Raw genomic sequence first — 16,136 nt, 5'->3', positions numbered from 1 at the left:
CCGTTGTCAGTTCGTATTGTGATTATTAAAAATAATCAAAAAATGTTAAGATCTATTTGTAATTTGTGTGCGGCACCTATGGAGCCTTAAGCCTAGCCTCATGGCAATTTGGGGTCGCGGTAGTGGGGAGTCAGCTGTCACTTCTAATTTGGGACCATCCAAGTTAAATTGATTGATTTATTTTGGCAATTATGTGCATTTGATTAAAAGTCCAACTGGAAGTCACGCAGCGTTCGCTAATAATATGCAGAGGATTCCCGTCCAGACACGGCCCTTCACACCCCCCACCCGATCATTCACGAGTCCAACTCCACATCCAACATCTATTGCCAGCTCTAAGAATAAAGGAAAACAGCAACAAAAAAAAAATAAAACAACATAAATCCCTGAAATATCCCACGGAGCTAGGGATTACATGGCCATGAATTGAAAACCAATTGCGCTTGGAATGAAAAATCACGCTAACAAACACAGCAGGGGGTGACGAGGGGACACTCGGTACGGTATGGCTTTGGGGCTGGGCTGCGCCTATGTCGCGATTTGGACAAGGGGATTTCTTTGTTTTGCCGGATTTTAATTTTGAGCAACGAATAAATTAAATCGACCGACAGTCGAAATAATTGCCGGAAATTGGAGACGTTGTTGATTTTTTTCGTAACAGTCACAAAAAAAAATCCCCCCGAGTTACACGCATAATAAGATTAAGATAATCAGAGAACTAACATTAGCGAAACTTCGCAGCTCATGCTGTATTTAGACCTTACTTTGACTAGTTTAAAGAATGTTTTCAAATATATTTCTCTGTTTTTGCTTATTATCGTATACCTTACTCCATTTCTGAATAGCAATCATGAGCCAACTTTCAATGCTGGCCATTCAGCAGTCAATTTATAGCCTACTCCCTCGATTATCAAACTGGCTCAGCAATTCGCATAAATCAAATTTGTCTAGTAATAAATTAAACAACTGATAATTATTACTTCTGGTTCTGTTTTCTCGCTAGCAATCAAAATATTTCACCTCATCCCGCACTAGCCACCCCAAAAGTCAATAAACTCATGCAGGCTCGCTCATATGCCTTCTCCTCGTTTCCTTGTCCACAAAGAAAAATGTAAATGAGTCTCTAGCGACTAATAAATTCCCAATTACACGTCGACTTGACCAAGAATCGCCAGCACATGAGGTCCCGAGGTTGACTCATAAAATTGTACAACAAAACCCTCCCCATCAGCAGCCACTGCTATCCTTATGGCTAGTCAATAAAATAAAAAGCATATATTTTTGACGCACAGAAACGACAAATTCATGCACTATTCCGTACCCAACGAGTGGATAGAGACCCCATTCCTTACTCAATTTCATTTCAATATTTTAACGCATTTTTGTAGTGGCCATCCAAGAAGAAATCATCAACTCCACAAATGGAAAATCATTCGGAAAACACGGAAAATCCCAATTATTTGCGCGCTTACATACGACACCCGAAATATCCATAACATAAGGGTCGAAGGGCAGACCTGCCCACTTGAACCAACGAACAATTATTGGTAGCGCTGATGGCACGAATATAAACATCTGTGACCTCGACAGCGAAGCGTGAAAGGTCTCTGGCAGTCGCATTTGTTCCGTCTGCCTCGTCAAGTGTAGAAGATTGATATACAGTGATATCAGATGTTTCAGGCATTCTTTTAACGATTCGTGTAATTGTAATTGAAACCATTATGTACATTAAAAATTGCGCCAAATGCGCCATAACATATTTTACTGTAAGAGGTACTAATATAATAATGTAGGACTCAAAAATCGAATAAACAATTTTATGAGTTATGGGATATAGTTTTTAATTTTAAATTAAACCTATCGTATTTTCACTTTTTATATAAGTTGCAAGTGTAGTTATGTATGTATATAACATGTAAGACAAGTTACTAATTATATATACAAAAGATTTAATCTGCAGTTCTGTGTGTACAAATACAAAAAGTCCAAGCACAAGGCCACATATATACACACTCACACACGCACACACACGCATATTTGTTGTGCCTCGTTAAAATTCCTACGAAATCACTGCAAAAAAAACAAAAAACAAACGAAATGTGTAACGACTTTTCAGACTCTTCTTCGTGTTTTATGATTATTCGTAACAATTTTTGGTAAGAGTGCATATGTGTTTGTGTACCACAGTTTCCCGGTCATTTTTGCGTGCAACACCCCTGGCTGTATCCCCATTGCCAACTTCTTTGTTCGTTTTTGCATACTTTATATACATAGTATATATTTGTGCAGAATTTATGTGCGCTATTGTTTTTATGGCATGCACCCATTTTTCCCATATGCCTCCAGATCCATTCCCATTTCCCTGCCCATGCCAATCTCCATTCCCATTTCGAAACGTTGAACGCAATCCAAGGTTGAAAGGCAACCAAAAAAAAAAAAAACAATGGTATCCTTGTTATATGCCCGTCATGACGATGGCTCTTAGGTTGAGCAGTGGGGAGTGAAAGGTTTAAGTATATGTGTGTGTTGCCTTTGCTGGCGCTTTTCTGCAAATTATGGCACATGAGGCAACAACACAGCAACAGCAATGGCATGCCTTGTATTCAGCATTATGCATGATCCTTTCGTCCTTATGCATATATACAACACGTCTATATAAACATTAATCTACCTATCTCTCTTTCTCTTCATATAGATTGGTTTATATATCTATGTATGGGGCTGAGTGTGTTGCCACTTAAGCTGCTTATGTGGCGAATACATAAAATAAAAAGAAAATCCTCGAATAACGAGCATTTCCTTCTGCCATATTTGCGTTATTTTATTATCATTTTCGTCGTCGTCATTCGCTTACACATACACACACACACACACACATACACAAACAAAATGGCGGCAGTTTTTGGTTGTGTTGTTTGAGTGGGTGTGCGCTTTTATATCTGTCAGATATGAGTTGCCATAAACAGAAATACATATGTACACAAGCTATACATACGTATCTCTCACTTTGTGTGTGTATGTGTGTGTGTGTGTTTGATACAAATCCAATTTCTGTGCGCCACAATAAAACTCAGCCCTGCTTTGTGGGCGGGGCAGCTGCTGCTGATAAGCAGGAAAATGGCGAACTGCCTTATGAGGCGATTTAACGGGATTCCATGTGCTGATTATAGGCATAAATATAAACCCCAAAGAAATTTAAATAAGCCGATAAACGAATCCAATACTAAGCCCCCAAAAGCTTTGCTCATTGTTGCCCCTTCTACTTTGGTTGCGGTGCTTGCATGCCAACGAGATACAAAACTTAAGACAAGCAACTGCTTTAATTAAAGTCAAAAGAAAGAACAAATAAAAGAAGTCGCCCAGGATCGCGCACCACATCCACGCATCGCTTGTTTATGACCCGCAGCGGGCACAGCGATCAGATACAATATCTTCACCTGACACGGTCGCAGCTTTGCCCGTTCTGAGCCAACAGCTTGCGGTTACGGTTGCGGTCGCAGTCGGGTCTGCCACTCGCCACGCGGTGACAATTTATGACGTACAACATTGGCGCGGTACAAGAACAGCAAACCAAAACAACGTCACGATGTGGTAGCCATCAGAGGCAGCAATGCAAATGCAAGTCCAAGTCCCTGGCAAATGGCCGCAGCGTTTATGAAAATCATAAACATTCGCCGACGGCCGCAAATGACAACTGAGCAACGAATATGCATTTTAATAAAATATCCTAAAAGCCTTATTAATCACAAAATGAGCAGTCGCGACTCGGCTCACCTTTCCGCTCCTTCGCTTCTACTGTAAGCCGCGAATTTTTATCCCAGCTCCATTCGGAGCGTTACCTTTCCTTCCTGGGAATAGACCTAATCGGGCAAATGTGTGAAGTTTCTTTTGCATATGTAAACCGTATGCTAATTGACTTCTTATCGACCAATAACGGTTTGTTTTGGCAGCTTCCTGTCTTATGTGCAACAACAAGAAAAAAGGTTTGTATAAAAGTGATTCCACCCAACGATTAGTTATAAGTATATGTCTAACTTAGTATGTATTTTTCTGTTTCTTTCTGTGCCAATCAAGTGCCAACTGTCAAATCATGCACTTAATTTTGAGTTTTTTGTCTAGACTTTAACAGCCGCAGGCGCAGTTGTTCATACTTGGGCAATTATGAAGGCGGAAGATTTTGCTTCAGCCTTAATTATGACAGTTGAAGGGCAGCCGAGACCCTTGTCAAAAAAAAAAAAAAAAGGTAACATATACGCCATGTACATGCATATTTAAGTTTGAAACTACCCAAGACAATGTTTTAGTTTCGTGGAATATATACATATATAATGGTTCGGACACATTTGAGTGCCAATTTAAAAGTCACACACATGATTCGAACTGTTGCGATTAAGCAGAAGATTTAAGTTGGAGCAAAAATAAAAAAAAAATGAGAAAGTGTGAAGAGAGGCAGCGATAAAGATGAATACAGAATATGCCTTGTCAGCAGCTTGTACCGCCTGCTGGTTTTATGGTCCTGAAATAAAAAATGAAATGAAAAGTAAATACCAAAAATGTAACCATAATCAACATGGCACATTGTGAGCGTCTCGCCCTTCGAGCAAACATTTAACGATAACACCCAAAGATATCAAAATCGAAATATCGTTAGACATCCAAGTCAAACGGCCCTCCGCCTCACTCCCTCCGCTCTCCGCATGCGTAAACTGCTTGACAAGCATAACAAACACAAAGTACACGAAGCACCCCAGCTAGCCTGGGTGTCTGGGACCCTGCCACGTTTTTATGGCGCTGAAAATCAACCCCCAAGTAAACCCAAAGCCAAGACCTATACCCATCGCACATTCAACATGGCGACGTTCGCTGTTCTGTTTCCTTTTGCTGGATATAAACGAAGTTTAGCAAATAAATTAAACCGTTGCGCCACACACCCCCCCCCCCTCCCCTCATACTTTCTTCCTACCCCCCACCATCGATTGGGTTGCAATATATCGCGTACGTGCCGGCATGCCATAAATATGTGCGTCTGTGTGGGAGCGAACAAAAATTATATTTTTGTTTGTATTTGCAACAATTTATTTTGCGTACCCACCCACAACACAAACAAAATATTTTTCCAGCCTAGCCTAGCCACAGGAACTTGGGCACATATTAAGATTGCAAATAGGAACTCGCTCCTATTTTCCATATGCTAGTTATAATACGACTTAGTAGAGTGCCTGGGCTGTGGCACCTGGCGCCTGACCAAATGCAAATTTGATGCAAACTAAAAGCAAAGCCAAAAACTTACATCAGCTCCCTCTCATAAATTGCATCGAAATGATGCGGATAGAAGGTGTATGAATGTCAAATTTAAACTACAGTTAAAAATAAAAGGTATTGGCATAATTTAGAACCTTTTACACATGTTCATAATTTCGTTATTGAATACCAGAACTTATTTGGCCTTCTTTCTTGCCTAAAACACTTTTAAGGAAAATTCACAAGTGAACGCTGGAAAACCCCTTTCAATTATTTAAAAACAAATAAAATTATTTATTTATTCCGTACCTTAAGTGTCTTGGAGTATAAGTAACCAATGTATTGTTTGAATGAAAAGTATGTAGTTTTATTTATTGTAGGGAATTGGGAAATACTCCAACACCTAAGTAAATAGTAGGAAACAGTCTAGAATACGAAAAGCATGAGAAGCCTTAAGCACAAGGAGAGGGAAAAAAGGGGACACAAAAAAACTTAGCACAAAAAGCAAACCAACCAAAATTTAAAATGTGAAAACTTTGCCGGTAGTTGTTGAAATTGGAAAATGGAAAACTGCGAGCGAACCGCAGTCAACAGAGCCAAAGAGCTAAGAGATAGAACAAAGTCGTCTGCGGCATTCTTGCCATACAGAAAGAAGGGCCCAAAAGGTGCAAACATGACGAAGATACGGGATACGGGCAAATGGAGGACTTGATGTTATTATGTATGTATGTATTTATGTATGTAAGTACAGCTGCCGCTGAGATTTTCTTTGTGGCTTCGCCTTCTTTTGATAAACCATTTTCATTTTCCAACATTGTGCACACTAAAGTGCGCTGCAGGTGAGGGCACACTCGGTCGCCATTCTGAGCAAACTTCAAAGGGCTCCAGTGGTGAACCAAACCCTAAGGATTTGAGTTTGGGCGCCATTTTAGATTTGCGGTAAGTTCGTTGACGCCCACAAGCCGTTGTGCCAAGCAATGTTATGAAATATGATGAAATATGAAATGATATTCCACCCTAAGCCCTATACTGCTGGCACTGCTTTTGCGCAATCGCAAGGTATCATCAGAGCCAGAAACATTTTGACTACTTGGACGACATGCCAATCAAATTGCGGCATAGCAAATATTATCACAACAATGCCACAAAATGATGTCCGTTCAATACGCAGCTCTGGCCATCGACTCATCAATCAAACGCACTCAGAAGCTCAACCAATCATCCAATCATCCGGCTATCCAATCACCCAATCGCTCAGGCGTAATGTTCACTACGCAGCCACAGAAACAACAATTTTCCAATTAAGCGACCAAAAATTTGAGCATATGATGATTATTGACGATAAGAGCTCGAAGGAGCTTCAACACACACGCGCAAAATGTGCAAATAAATCGTACGATTGTTTTCGCTCTACCGTCTCCCCAGCACGCTTCGACTATCTACGAGTATTGAAACTAAAAGTTATCTGCGGCCAAGCCAAAACAAAGAAACTTTCATTTCCAATTTTCTTGATGTATTAAATTATTTACGCCCTCTTGAGCACAGGATTTCGTGTGCGTGGCTGCCTTACAACTATGAGATGATGTGTTTTTATGGTATACTAGGTACATACATTCAACAATATAAAAGCATGGATATTTATCTTATTTTAATGCCTTTTCGCAAAATACTTTGGGGGTTTTTTTTGTGAAAATGTGTGAACAGCCGACGAATTCGGCATATTCCTAAGAATAAGTGTGTACATGTACATATATGTATATACATATAAATACAAATTAACGTGAACTTGTTTTATTTTTCCAATTAAGCACCCTAATTAGACTAGTTTCCATAGAATAACTCAGACGGACATGGTTATCAGAAAAAAAGGAAATGTCTTCCTCTACGCGTTGCACTTTACTTTCGATCAAATATATTAACCTCTGCAAGGACATAAAAATCATATTTTTTTTAAACTCAACTCAGATAAATACTTAGTGTACCACTTATGCATACATTCGCATTTGAGACAAACGTATTTGTGGATTGTAACGAATAAAAGGCAACTATTTTGGCAGTCGAAAGTGTCTCCAACACTTTTCACTCCATATACAGTAATAAGTGTCACCAGTTGGCAATCATCTAGATTCTCTCCCCGGGGGCCGCTTTCATCTGCGCATACCAGACTCATAAGATATTTTCGTGCATGATTTTTACAGTCGGTGCGCAAGCTGCCAGCGAAAAGAAAATTTCTTAACTGTACTCAACTCAATTTCACCCATTGGGCCACTGCACCAAATGTGCAGCCAGCTCACAGCATCGTCGCTTATGCAGTGGCTGTATGATTGGGCTAACCTAACCGATTCACTGCAAGCTTCTATCCTCATTCATATGTATTGTTGTCTGTGGCATTACGAACAGCAACGATAGGAGGGACCATGGCTAGCTGCATGGAAGTTTAATTATGTTATGGCACGCATCATAAAAATGCATTGGATTTTCATGACGATCGCCCATTGCACTTCGACGTAGTTTACCGTTTTGATTTGTTGGTTTCAAAAGTTGTTAGCTATATCTGGCTTTTTGTAGTATCGGTCCGAATTCAGATTCGTTATAGTAGTAGTCTGAAAAACTGCCCAAATTTAGATTTATCATTTTTAAAATCAAACTTTAACTTAGACTGAGATCTATGTTTGAGACTTTCGCATATTCGGATATTCAGGTCTATTCCAAATAGATTTACGCCAGCGAGAGGAGCAAGAGAAGTTGAAAAGTGTAACTATCTGGTGGCCAGCGGAATCAGTGCACCAGCACGAAGGCGATCTGAGCATGAATGAACACCAGCATCCCATCCATGGCTGAGCAAATAACGAATACATGTCAGGCCATAACACCAACGCCGATTATACCGTTTAAAGAAAACGCAAATTCGAAAAACGCATAAAACAAAATATGGCTAATTTTAAATTGGAAAACACCAGTGGCTGCCACAGTTTAAGCCATTTAAAAACTCCAGCCCCTGCGGCAGACTCCTCCCGTTGACGCACGCCAATTCTTTCCATTCGAATGCCCAGCAAATGGGCAATTTATAAAAGCAACGGGCGAGCAGCGTTTTCGCTGGAGTAGCATTCGAAGATCGCTAGCGTTTGGTAGCAAGTGGAGTGGATTTGCAGCGGGATATTAATTAGATACATCTTAAGACGCCAACGCCACAACAATGACGCGTCTCGAGTGGTTGCTGCTCCTGGCGTGTGCCGCCAACATTGGAGCTGGCGTCCAGGCTGCCACTACCAAAATGCAGCGACCGCGCCGGCATAGCATCGCAGATCCTTCCCCAGCCTTGGCAAGCACCAGCGATTGGGGACTGGGACCAGAGCTAACATTGGCTCGACGTGTCTACGAAGAATGTCAGGAGAAAAACGACTTTATTGGATGTCTAAAGAAGAAAGCGCTGCAAGCCCTATCGCGTGCTTTGGACCAGGACAGCATTAAAATCGTGGACGGTCTGGTGCTTGAGAAGCAGAACCAAAGCGAGACCGACAGCGTCATCGGTTCGCTCACCGATGCCCGGCAATTTGGTAACCTGGCGCCCCTCGATCGCGCTCTGCTAGCCAAAGCCGACAAACTAATGCGCACGCATGCGCTGAAGATCGATATGGACTTGGATTTGGATGTGGGCGTAGGTCGCGAGCATAAGAAAAAGAAGCAAAAAGATGGTGGACACATCAAATATGTGATTGCTGCGCTGCTAACAGCAATGGGCATTGCCGGACCACTTGGCCTGAAGGCGCTGGCCGCTATTGCCGGCAAGGCGCTGGTAATCAGTAAAGTGGCCCTCACCATAGCGGGCATAATAGCGCTTAAGAAGCTCTTTTCACATGATCACAGCGAAGAGACCAGCTTCCAAGTGCATGCCGGCGAGCACAACAGGTAAATCTGATTCCCGCCAGCAGCAAGAATCGCAAATCAATCTTAACCAAAACTTTCAGACGCAACACCTATGTCATCCGGCCCGTCTCAAAAACAAATGCCGGCGTAGGCGTTACAGCTGCCGGCGGAAGCTCCCCAGTGGATCCATATCGGTATTACTACGAGTATCATCAGCAGTAGACAAAGAGCTCCAGTCGTTATTCAAGTTTCGTGTGCGTATGGTAGTGTGTGTACATGTATTAGTGCTTAAAAGTCGTTATTCGTCAAAGCCGATGCAGCTAAACTACCAAAGAACCCAGCCTAACCGAACGCAGCGAGGAACATCCTTGATATTCATGCGTATTGGACAGGCCCTAACATATATTGTAGCTTTATGTTTAAGTGTAATATATCTTAACATTAGGGAAATGGTGCACGACACATAGCACCCAGTTATTGTCAAGTGGTTTGCATAAAATAATAAAAAGTATTAAGTTTTGTAAACGCAAATTGAAATACATCCCAGATACCTACATCGATATAGACAATACGCAGTTTAACAAATCATAACCTTCAATGAAGAAATTCGATCTTCACATATATTTTCAAAGTACGTAATAAACTGATTGTTCTTTATATATATAAAGTCGACGCAATAGAAGCCAACAGGTATTGCGAGTATTTCCAGTTCTTTTTTTTTTTTTTTTTTTGGGAATTACGTCGAGTGCATGTAATTAAAACTGATTATTAGTAGCGAGCCGTCTGGCAACATAATAAATGTGTATTAGGATATAAAAGGTTATATGTAAAACATTGTTAAGTACCTGTTAATCGGAATCATCAGATACAACGTAGACTACTTTGCCTTTATTTCTGCGTCCCTTGTTATAGGCGTCCATAAGCCCTTGTGGTTCGTTCGATGAATTCTGTTCGAGGCAAAAAAAAAAAAAGAAATAGCGAGAATAAAATACAATATATCTAAATGAGCTTACTCTTGTGTTAACGGACACATTCAATTTAGGCTTAGCGGGAGTGGTTGCTGCACTAGTAGACGCAGCAGTTCCTCGACCACGCGCGGCACCTACTCGACTAGCACCGCGCCCAGAAGCCTTGGCAGTCGATGCCTTTGGCGCAAGGGACGAATTCCCATCGTTATTAATCGTCTTGCTGCCAGCAGCAGAAGCATATGCAGCTGTCTTTAGATCAGAAGCATCTAGCATTTTAAGTAGATCATCCGCCTTATAACGCAGCCTAAAATTCTCAAGTTCATCATTTATATTCTCAATAGAGGGCAGCGTTTCCATTAAATGTTCAACGGCCTTTTCATTGTAAAATCTGCAATTGAAATATTTACTGAAATTGCAAATTCGCTTATAGAGGAGTTAACAAACTTGAAAATATGATCGGCTGCATTATTGTCGGAGCGCTCAACCATGCGATAGGTAACCTCCGCTAACGCCTTTGAGTGTAGCAGCTTGAGCGGATGTTTATCCTTGACTTCCTCAAAATAACGATCTACCAATTCCTCGACGCGCGCCGTGTTGTCTACCTCCTAAAATAACAGTTTTGTTTTAAGGGCAACTTAAAGTAAAAGGATAGTTCTTTACCATTACGCGCTGCATAGCATCCCTGTCTACATTAATCTTATCCTTATTCGCTCGTTTGGTTAGCTTCTCAAACTTTACAACGTCCGCCACATTAGCAACACGTGTGCTAAACATTTGGCCAAATCGAATGGTATTAAACATGTGCGTCTCGTCAGTGTAACGCAGACGTAGACGTATCAGTGGCAGCGTCGGTTGTTTTGGGTGTCCCGTGAGCAAGCTTTTGGCCTCCTCGATCATGGCTTCGACACGGTTTTTGGCGAAATCGCATACCTTTATAGAGGCATCGCCCTGCTTTAGATTCAATTTTGTAGCATAGCTATCAATATCAATCGAATCAAATATGAAGGGGCGCACAGTTTGCAGCGGCAGTGGCTTGAGATGAAACTTAGTTTTGTATATCTCCAGTAGACCCACGTGCTTTTTAATCGACTCTCCCTTAGCCAGGGAGGTGGCCACCGAAGAGCCCGGCTGGGAAACGTAAAAATCACGCAACGCATTCACTTCAGGATCAATGCGGCAGTCGTGTTCGTGACCCCAAATAATTAAGTTTAAAAACGCAGGCAAAAGCTCCTCGGGCAGATAGTTCTTGGGTCCACGATCTGCGCGGTTCTGGTGCACAACCATCAAATGGAACCAATCTTCCTCAGACTCTTTGGGACAATTGATGGTCACTTGAAAGTCCGTGAAGATGCGCACCAAGCGAGCGTCATGAATGTGACTTAGTCCATACAGTGCCAACTTGGTTTCGCCCTTACGCATGAGAATCGGACTAATCTCCAACTGAGTAAGATCAGTCCAGCGTCCAAAGTAGTTCACCAAGCCCGTTGAGCTAAGCAAATCTAAGGAGCTCAATCGACCGAAACCACTGGGATCGTCATGATTGCCGTGTATAGAAAACACTGGTATGGAAATATTCAGATTTGGATCCTCATAGTTAACCGACTGGTTAACAGCATTGTGGAAGCAATGTGACTGATCACTTAATATCTCCAACGATACGGGCTTGTCCCCAAAAGTATAGCGCCTCAGCAATTCAATGCATCTGAAAGTAAGTATAATGTTTATTTAAATATTGAAATTCTATCAATAGTGTTCACTCACTTGTACATCGAATTTTGGCTAGGCACTGAATCGTGAAATAAGTCACCTCCTAGCAATATCATGTCCACATCCTCGGACACTGCCAGTTCCAGTATTTCCTCAAAGGCCGTAAAACTATCTTCGCCGCGTACCGTGTCCTTCTCAGCGTAGCCCAAATGATTGTCAGTGGCTACCATTATGCGTATTATATTGTCGACATCCTTTTCAGCTGTATCGGTGTCCGCCATGTTTATAATGCTTAATATTTGTTTAAAATGTTGACTTTCTGCCCTTCCACAAATGAGAATTTCACAACTAACGCGCCCGTGCCGGTTGTTATCGATAGACAAAAAAAACAGCTGCCCGTGCAGCTTATTATCGATACACAAAAAATCAGCTGCCCGTGCAGCATATTATCGATACACAAAAACTCAGCTGTGCTCTTTTCTCAAACGCAAAGTAGGAAAGGCTGTGTAAATTTTAATATAAACTTCAGCACGTCACTTTTATGTTCTATTTTAAAGGGGTATATGCATCGTTTAGAGCTTGTATGCCACATTTGTAATGCTTAAAATTCCATTTTAAAAGTTTGCTTTAGGTTATTCGACAAATAAAGACATTCACAATTTTTGCGCGGGCTGGCGTACATGGATTTTACCGTTTTTCACGAGCACAGCGCATGGCAGCGCAGCTTAAATTTTAATATAAATTTTAGCTAAATATAATGCACTTTTCGATTATTAGTTCTATAGAAAGCGTTGATTATAGCGGTCTCACTTTAAAAAGTTTATATTTTTCGCGCGAACCCCGATGCAATGTGCTGCATCCCACCTCCCGCCCAACCGACCGAGGGGCGCAGTCGTGTAACGTACGACACGAACCGCGTAGACACTTCACCAACACGAACACTACAGTAACTGCGCGCGCTGCCCGTTATAAATTTACCGTTTTACCGAAAATCAACTTTTTCCTTAAGAAATCGCGTTGTTTAAGCAATGTTTTTCACTTTTAGGGACAATTGTTAATGTTTAACTATTGTAATTTATAGTTTGTCTGCCATATTTATAAATTTTAAAAGATTGTTATTTAAAAGACACTCAAAAATAAAAATATTACAACTGTTCCGCGTGTTGCAGCGTTCTGATCGACTACCAAATAACAGTGCTGATTTTTCACAAATATAAAGCATGGCAACGCTGCTCAATGCTGAGATGCCACCAATCCAAGTTTAGTGAATTGTTTAAATTTGTAGATAATGTTCTTTCGATTAAATGTTGTGCTTTTAACTCATTACACCATAGTTTATTAATTAAAACCACTTTCATTCGTATACAACCAATATGCCAATTAAATTGCTTAGAGGCCAAAAGGAAACCGCGCGCACTTAGCAGGGCACAAATGGTTTGTTCACAAACACAAAATATGGCAGCGCTGGTTAAATTTTAATATGATCTGGTCAAACGTGAGCTGCACCTAATGCATTATTCGTGAATTAAGTATGTAGTTTATACTAAATGTTGTGCTTATATTTAATTTTATGGTTCATAAACATAAACTTATTGCTGTGTCTGCTTAAATTTGTCTGAAGTGTATTACGGAAAAATAAATTTAGTAGTTAATTTGTCGCAAAGTTTTTAAGCGCGCAATTTGCAAAAAAAAGTGCATACAAAGTACGGCAGCGCTTCAATTTTGGAGGCTGCTCCATCTAAAGTGTATATTTTTTTTATTTTGTTCGTGTGTTTTTTGTGTAGTTTGTATTAAGTGTTGTGTCTGCACTGAATACCAATTAAATGTATTAGTGAAATGTAAGTTTAATCATTCAAAAGCAATATATGCAGTAGTTGGTACGGCGTAAAATTTGTAGCCGCGCGCAATTTGCAAAAAAAAGATGGCAGGCTCATATAAAGTATGGCAGCGCTGCTTAAATTTGGAGGGAGCTCCATCTACAATTTTCCTGTTTTTTTTTAATTTTTTTTTTCGTGTGCTTATAAAGGTGCTGTTAGCATTCAATTTCGCAAAGTGTTTTTTATGCAAATTAAGTTTAATCATTCAAAAGCAATATATGCATTAGCTGGTATGTTGTGAAATTCTTAGGAGCGCGCAATTTGCCAAAAAAAGATGGCAGCGCTGCTTAAATTTGGAGGGAGCTTCATCTACAATTGCTTTTTTTTAATTGTTTTTTTCGTGTACTTAGTTAGTGTATTTAGTGTTGTGTTTGCATTCAATTGCATTAAAAATTTATTAATGAAAAATAAGTTAAATCATTCAAAAGTGATATATGCAGTAGTTGGAATGTCGTGAAATTTCGAAGCGCGCGCAATTCGCAAAAAAAAAAATGGCTTGTTCGTACGGTTGCGCGCTTCTTAAATTAAAAATGGAGCTCCATTTGCATTTTTTTTGTTAATTTTTGTTGTGTGCTTGTCTAGTGCTGTGTTTGCATTAAATAAACAAAAAGTTGATGCAAAATAAGTTTAATCATACAAAAGCAATGTCTTCAAATACTAAAGCGCGCGCAACTGACGGCAACTGCGTACGTATGTAAGTACCGTTTCTTTTTCGTCTATATGTATACATATGGTATTAATACAATCATATATTTCCAATCAGATTGCCTTTCATTTAAATGTAGCGCTTTGAGTACCAAGGTATAAACTTTCTTTCGCCGAACGTTGCACAATTTTTTGTTTGAAAAGATTTGTGAAATACGAATTACATTATTTATTTCGATTGTAGTCTTAATCTCCAGTAAAATATCGCTTGTACCATTCAAAATATTTTCTATTTGTAACAATTTAAGTAGTTAATTGTTCTAAGAAAGCGGACAGTATACAGCTTTTAGGTCATATATACACCTGTACGGTGTATTGTGCACTCTTATTCGTATCAGTTCAAAATTGAATGTTTAACCATTCCAATCACAGCCTTCTGCTCGCTTTAGTTAAATCTGATCAATCCAGATATGGCATTATAACTTCATTGATAACTTTCTTGTTGGTGTGCCACGAGAGATGATGCACAAAGGGCTTGACAATAATTATTAGTCGTTCGTCTTCCAATAAGGTTTTCAGGCCGATGGAGTCATTCATGTATATTGTTCGCTTATAAAACGGGACCACATCCAATGATTCATTAAAATAGCTAAAATGGCTGCAAATCAAATGATTCACTATGGTTCACTATGTTAATCATATCAAATATTTTACCTGGACTGCCAAGGCGTAATAACGTCATCATTGGGTCCTCCGATTAGAACTAGTTTATCAAGCCGTTCCATGCCCATTTTAAATGATGTTGAATTGGAGCTCAACCTCTCATTATTAATCAATGGCAAGAATTCGCTATATTTCATATATAATTCTTGCTTATGCGGATCGTTCCAGTAGCCACCCACGGATGTGTGTTGACCCACCCTAGAGTAAAATAGTTCAAAGGCCGTCTTCGCCGCAAGATCCGGAAAGATTAGGTGCAAGAAGCTAGCTGCAAAGATAAGACAACTTAGTGCATCTAACTCTAAATAACTGATCCCATATAAGTATGTTTATTGTGTGTCATGTTTATTTTACTTCCGTATTGACCCGCTTGGGGTGATGATAACGATATAAAGGTTTTCACATTGTGATTGGGTAGACTTTGTATTGCCGCCCTTGCCAAGAGTCCTCCCTGAGAGTAGCCTGTGTAGAATTCAAAATGCACTTACACATATATTTATATATATACATATCTAATGAAAACATACCTAACACGATGATCCCTTCTGGATGTAGCTTTCCGATTTGACCTATGGTAAATCAAATTAATAAATAGAACTGTTTTAGCGGTACGTTCGCTTACCTATGTAGTCCCTGATCTGTTCCACTTGCCACCAGGCATTCTCCAGGCTGTACCAACCACTGAACTTATCACAATTGTATACAACTGTACCCGGATGCAGCTAAATAGAAAAAAAATGAAAATGCAGGAAATCTTTTATTGCGTTGTCGGGTTGACTTTGAACTCGCCATAGGGGGCATAAACAATAACAAAGAAAGGTCTCACTTACCTTCTCGATATGTCGCACCAGAAGCGTCATAGATTCGGCTCCCGACAGTATACCATGGATTATTACTACTGGTCTGTATGCCAGAGATCCAATAAAGTACATGCACACAATTAGCAAGTACTTAATCCGCATTTTAGCTTTGCAAATAATATGCGTCTAAACAAACACAGTCTGCAAATATTTTATTTACATACGCAACAAAACATGCTGTTAACTGAGGAGCAACATTAACATACTGTTAACGGAGGAGCATATATATTTTATGTTAGCCAACTGTATCA

The 16,136-nt window shown here is 40.1% G+C and overlaps 3 protein-coding genes across 4 annotated transcripts; 1 reads left to right on the top strand and 2 right to left on the bottom strand.

Annotated features, from left to right (window-relative positions):
• Nucleotides 1-7,852: 7,852 nt before the first annotated feature.
• Nucleotides 7,853-9,675, top strand: Osi21 (Osiris 21). Its single transcript, XM_002051216.4, has 2 exons — nt 7,853-9,150; nt 9,210-9,675. The coding sequence occupies exons 1-2, from the start codon at nt 8,438-8,440 to the stop codon at nt 9,328-9,330; spliced, it is 834 nt and encodes a 277-aa protein (XP_002051252.1). The 5' UTR covers nt 7,853-8,437; the 3' UTR covers nt 9,331-9,675.
• A 21-nt stretch (nt 9,676-9,696) lies between these two features.
• mre11 (double strand break repair nuclease mre11) lies at nt 9,697-12,168 on the bottom strand. Of its 2 annotated transcripts, none has more exons than XM_015172563.3 (6): nt 11,838-12,168; nt 10,737-11,778; nt 10,521-10,681; nt 10,122-10,464; nt 9,954-10,055; nt 9,697-9,819 (listed from the first exon to the last, which is right to left on the bottom strand). In XM_015172563.3, the coding sequence occupies exons 1-5, from the start codon at nt 12,062-12,064 to the stop codon at nt 9,957-9,959; spliced, it is 1,872 nt and encodes a 623-aa protein (XP_015028049.1). In that variant the 5' UTR covers nt 12,065-12,168; the 3' UTR covers nt 9,697-9,819; nt 9,954-9,956. The 2 variants fall into 2 exon arrangements, with proteins under 2 accessions (XP_015028049.1, XP_002051253.1); XM_002051217.4 differs by having other exon boundaries at nt 9,697-9,891; nt 11,838-12,167.
• Nucleotides 12,169-14,519: 2,351 nt separating this feature from the next.
• Nucleotides 14,520-16,043, bottom strand: Ppt2 (palmitoyl-protein thioesterase 2). Its single transcript, XM_002051218.4, has 6 exons — nt 15,856-16,043; nt 15,648-15,747; nt 15,553-15,594; nt 15,380-15,487; nt 15,020-15,293; nt 14,520-14,963 (listed from the first exon to the last, which is right to left on the bottom strand). Exons 1-6 carry the CDS (start codon nt 15,985-15,987, stop codon nt 14,765-14,767), a joined length of 855 nt encoding a protein of 284 aa, XP_002051254.1. The 5' UTR covers nt 15,988-16,043; the 3' UTR covers nt 14,520-14,764.
• Between the last annotated feature and the right edge of the window lie 93 nt (nt 16,044-16,136).

Source organism: Drosophila virilis, chromosome 4 (assembly GCF_030788295.1).
Source record: "Drosophila virilis strain 15010-1051.87 chromosome 4, Dvir_AGI_RSII-ME, whole genome shotgun sequence".
Taxonomy (NCBI): Eukaryota; Metazoa; Arthropoda; class Insecta; order Diptera; family Drosophilidae; genus Drosophila; species Drosophila virilis.
Note: the sequence above shows the minus strand (reverse complement) of the source record. Positions and strands in the feature narration are given on the sequence as shown.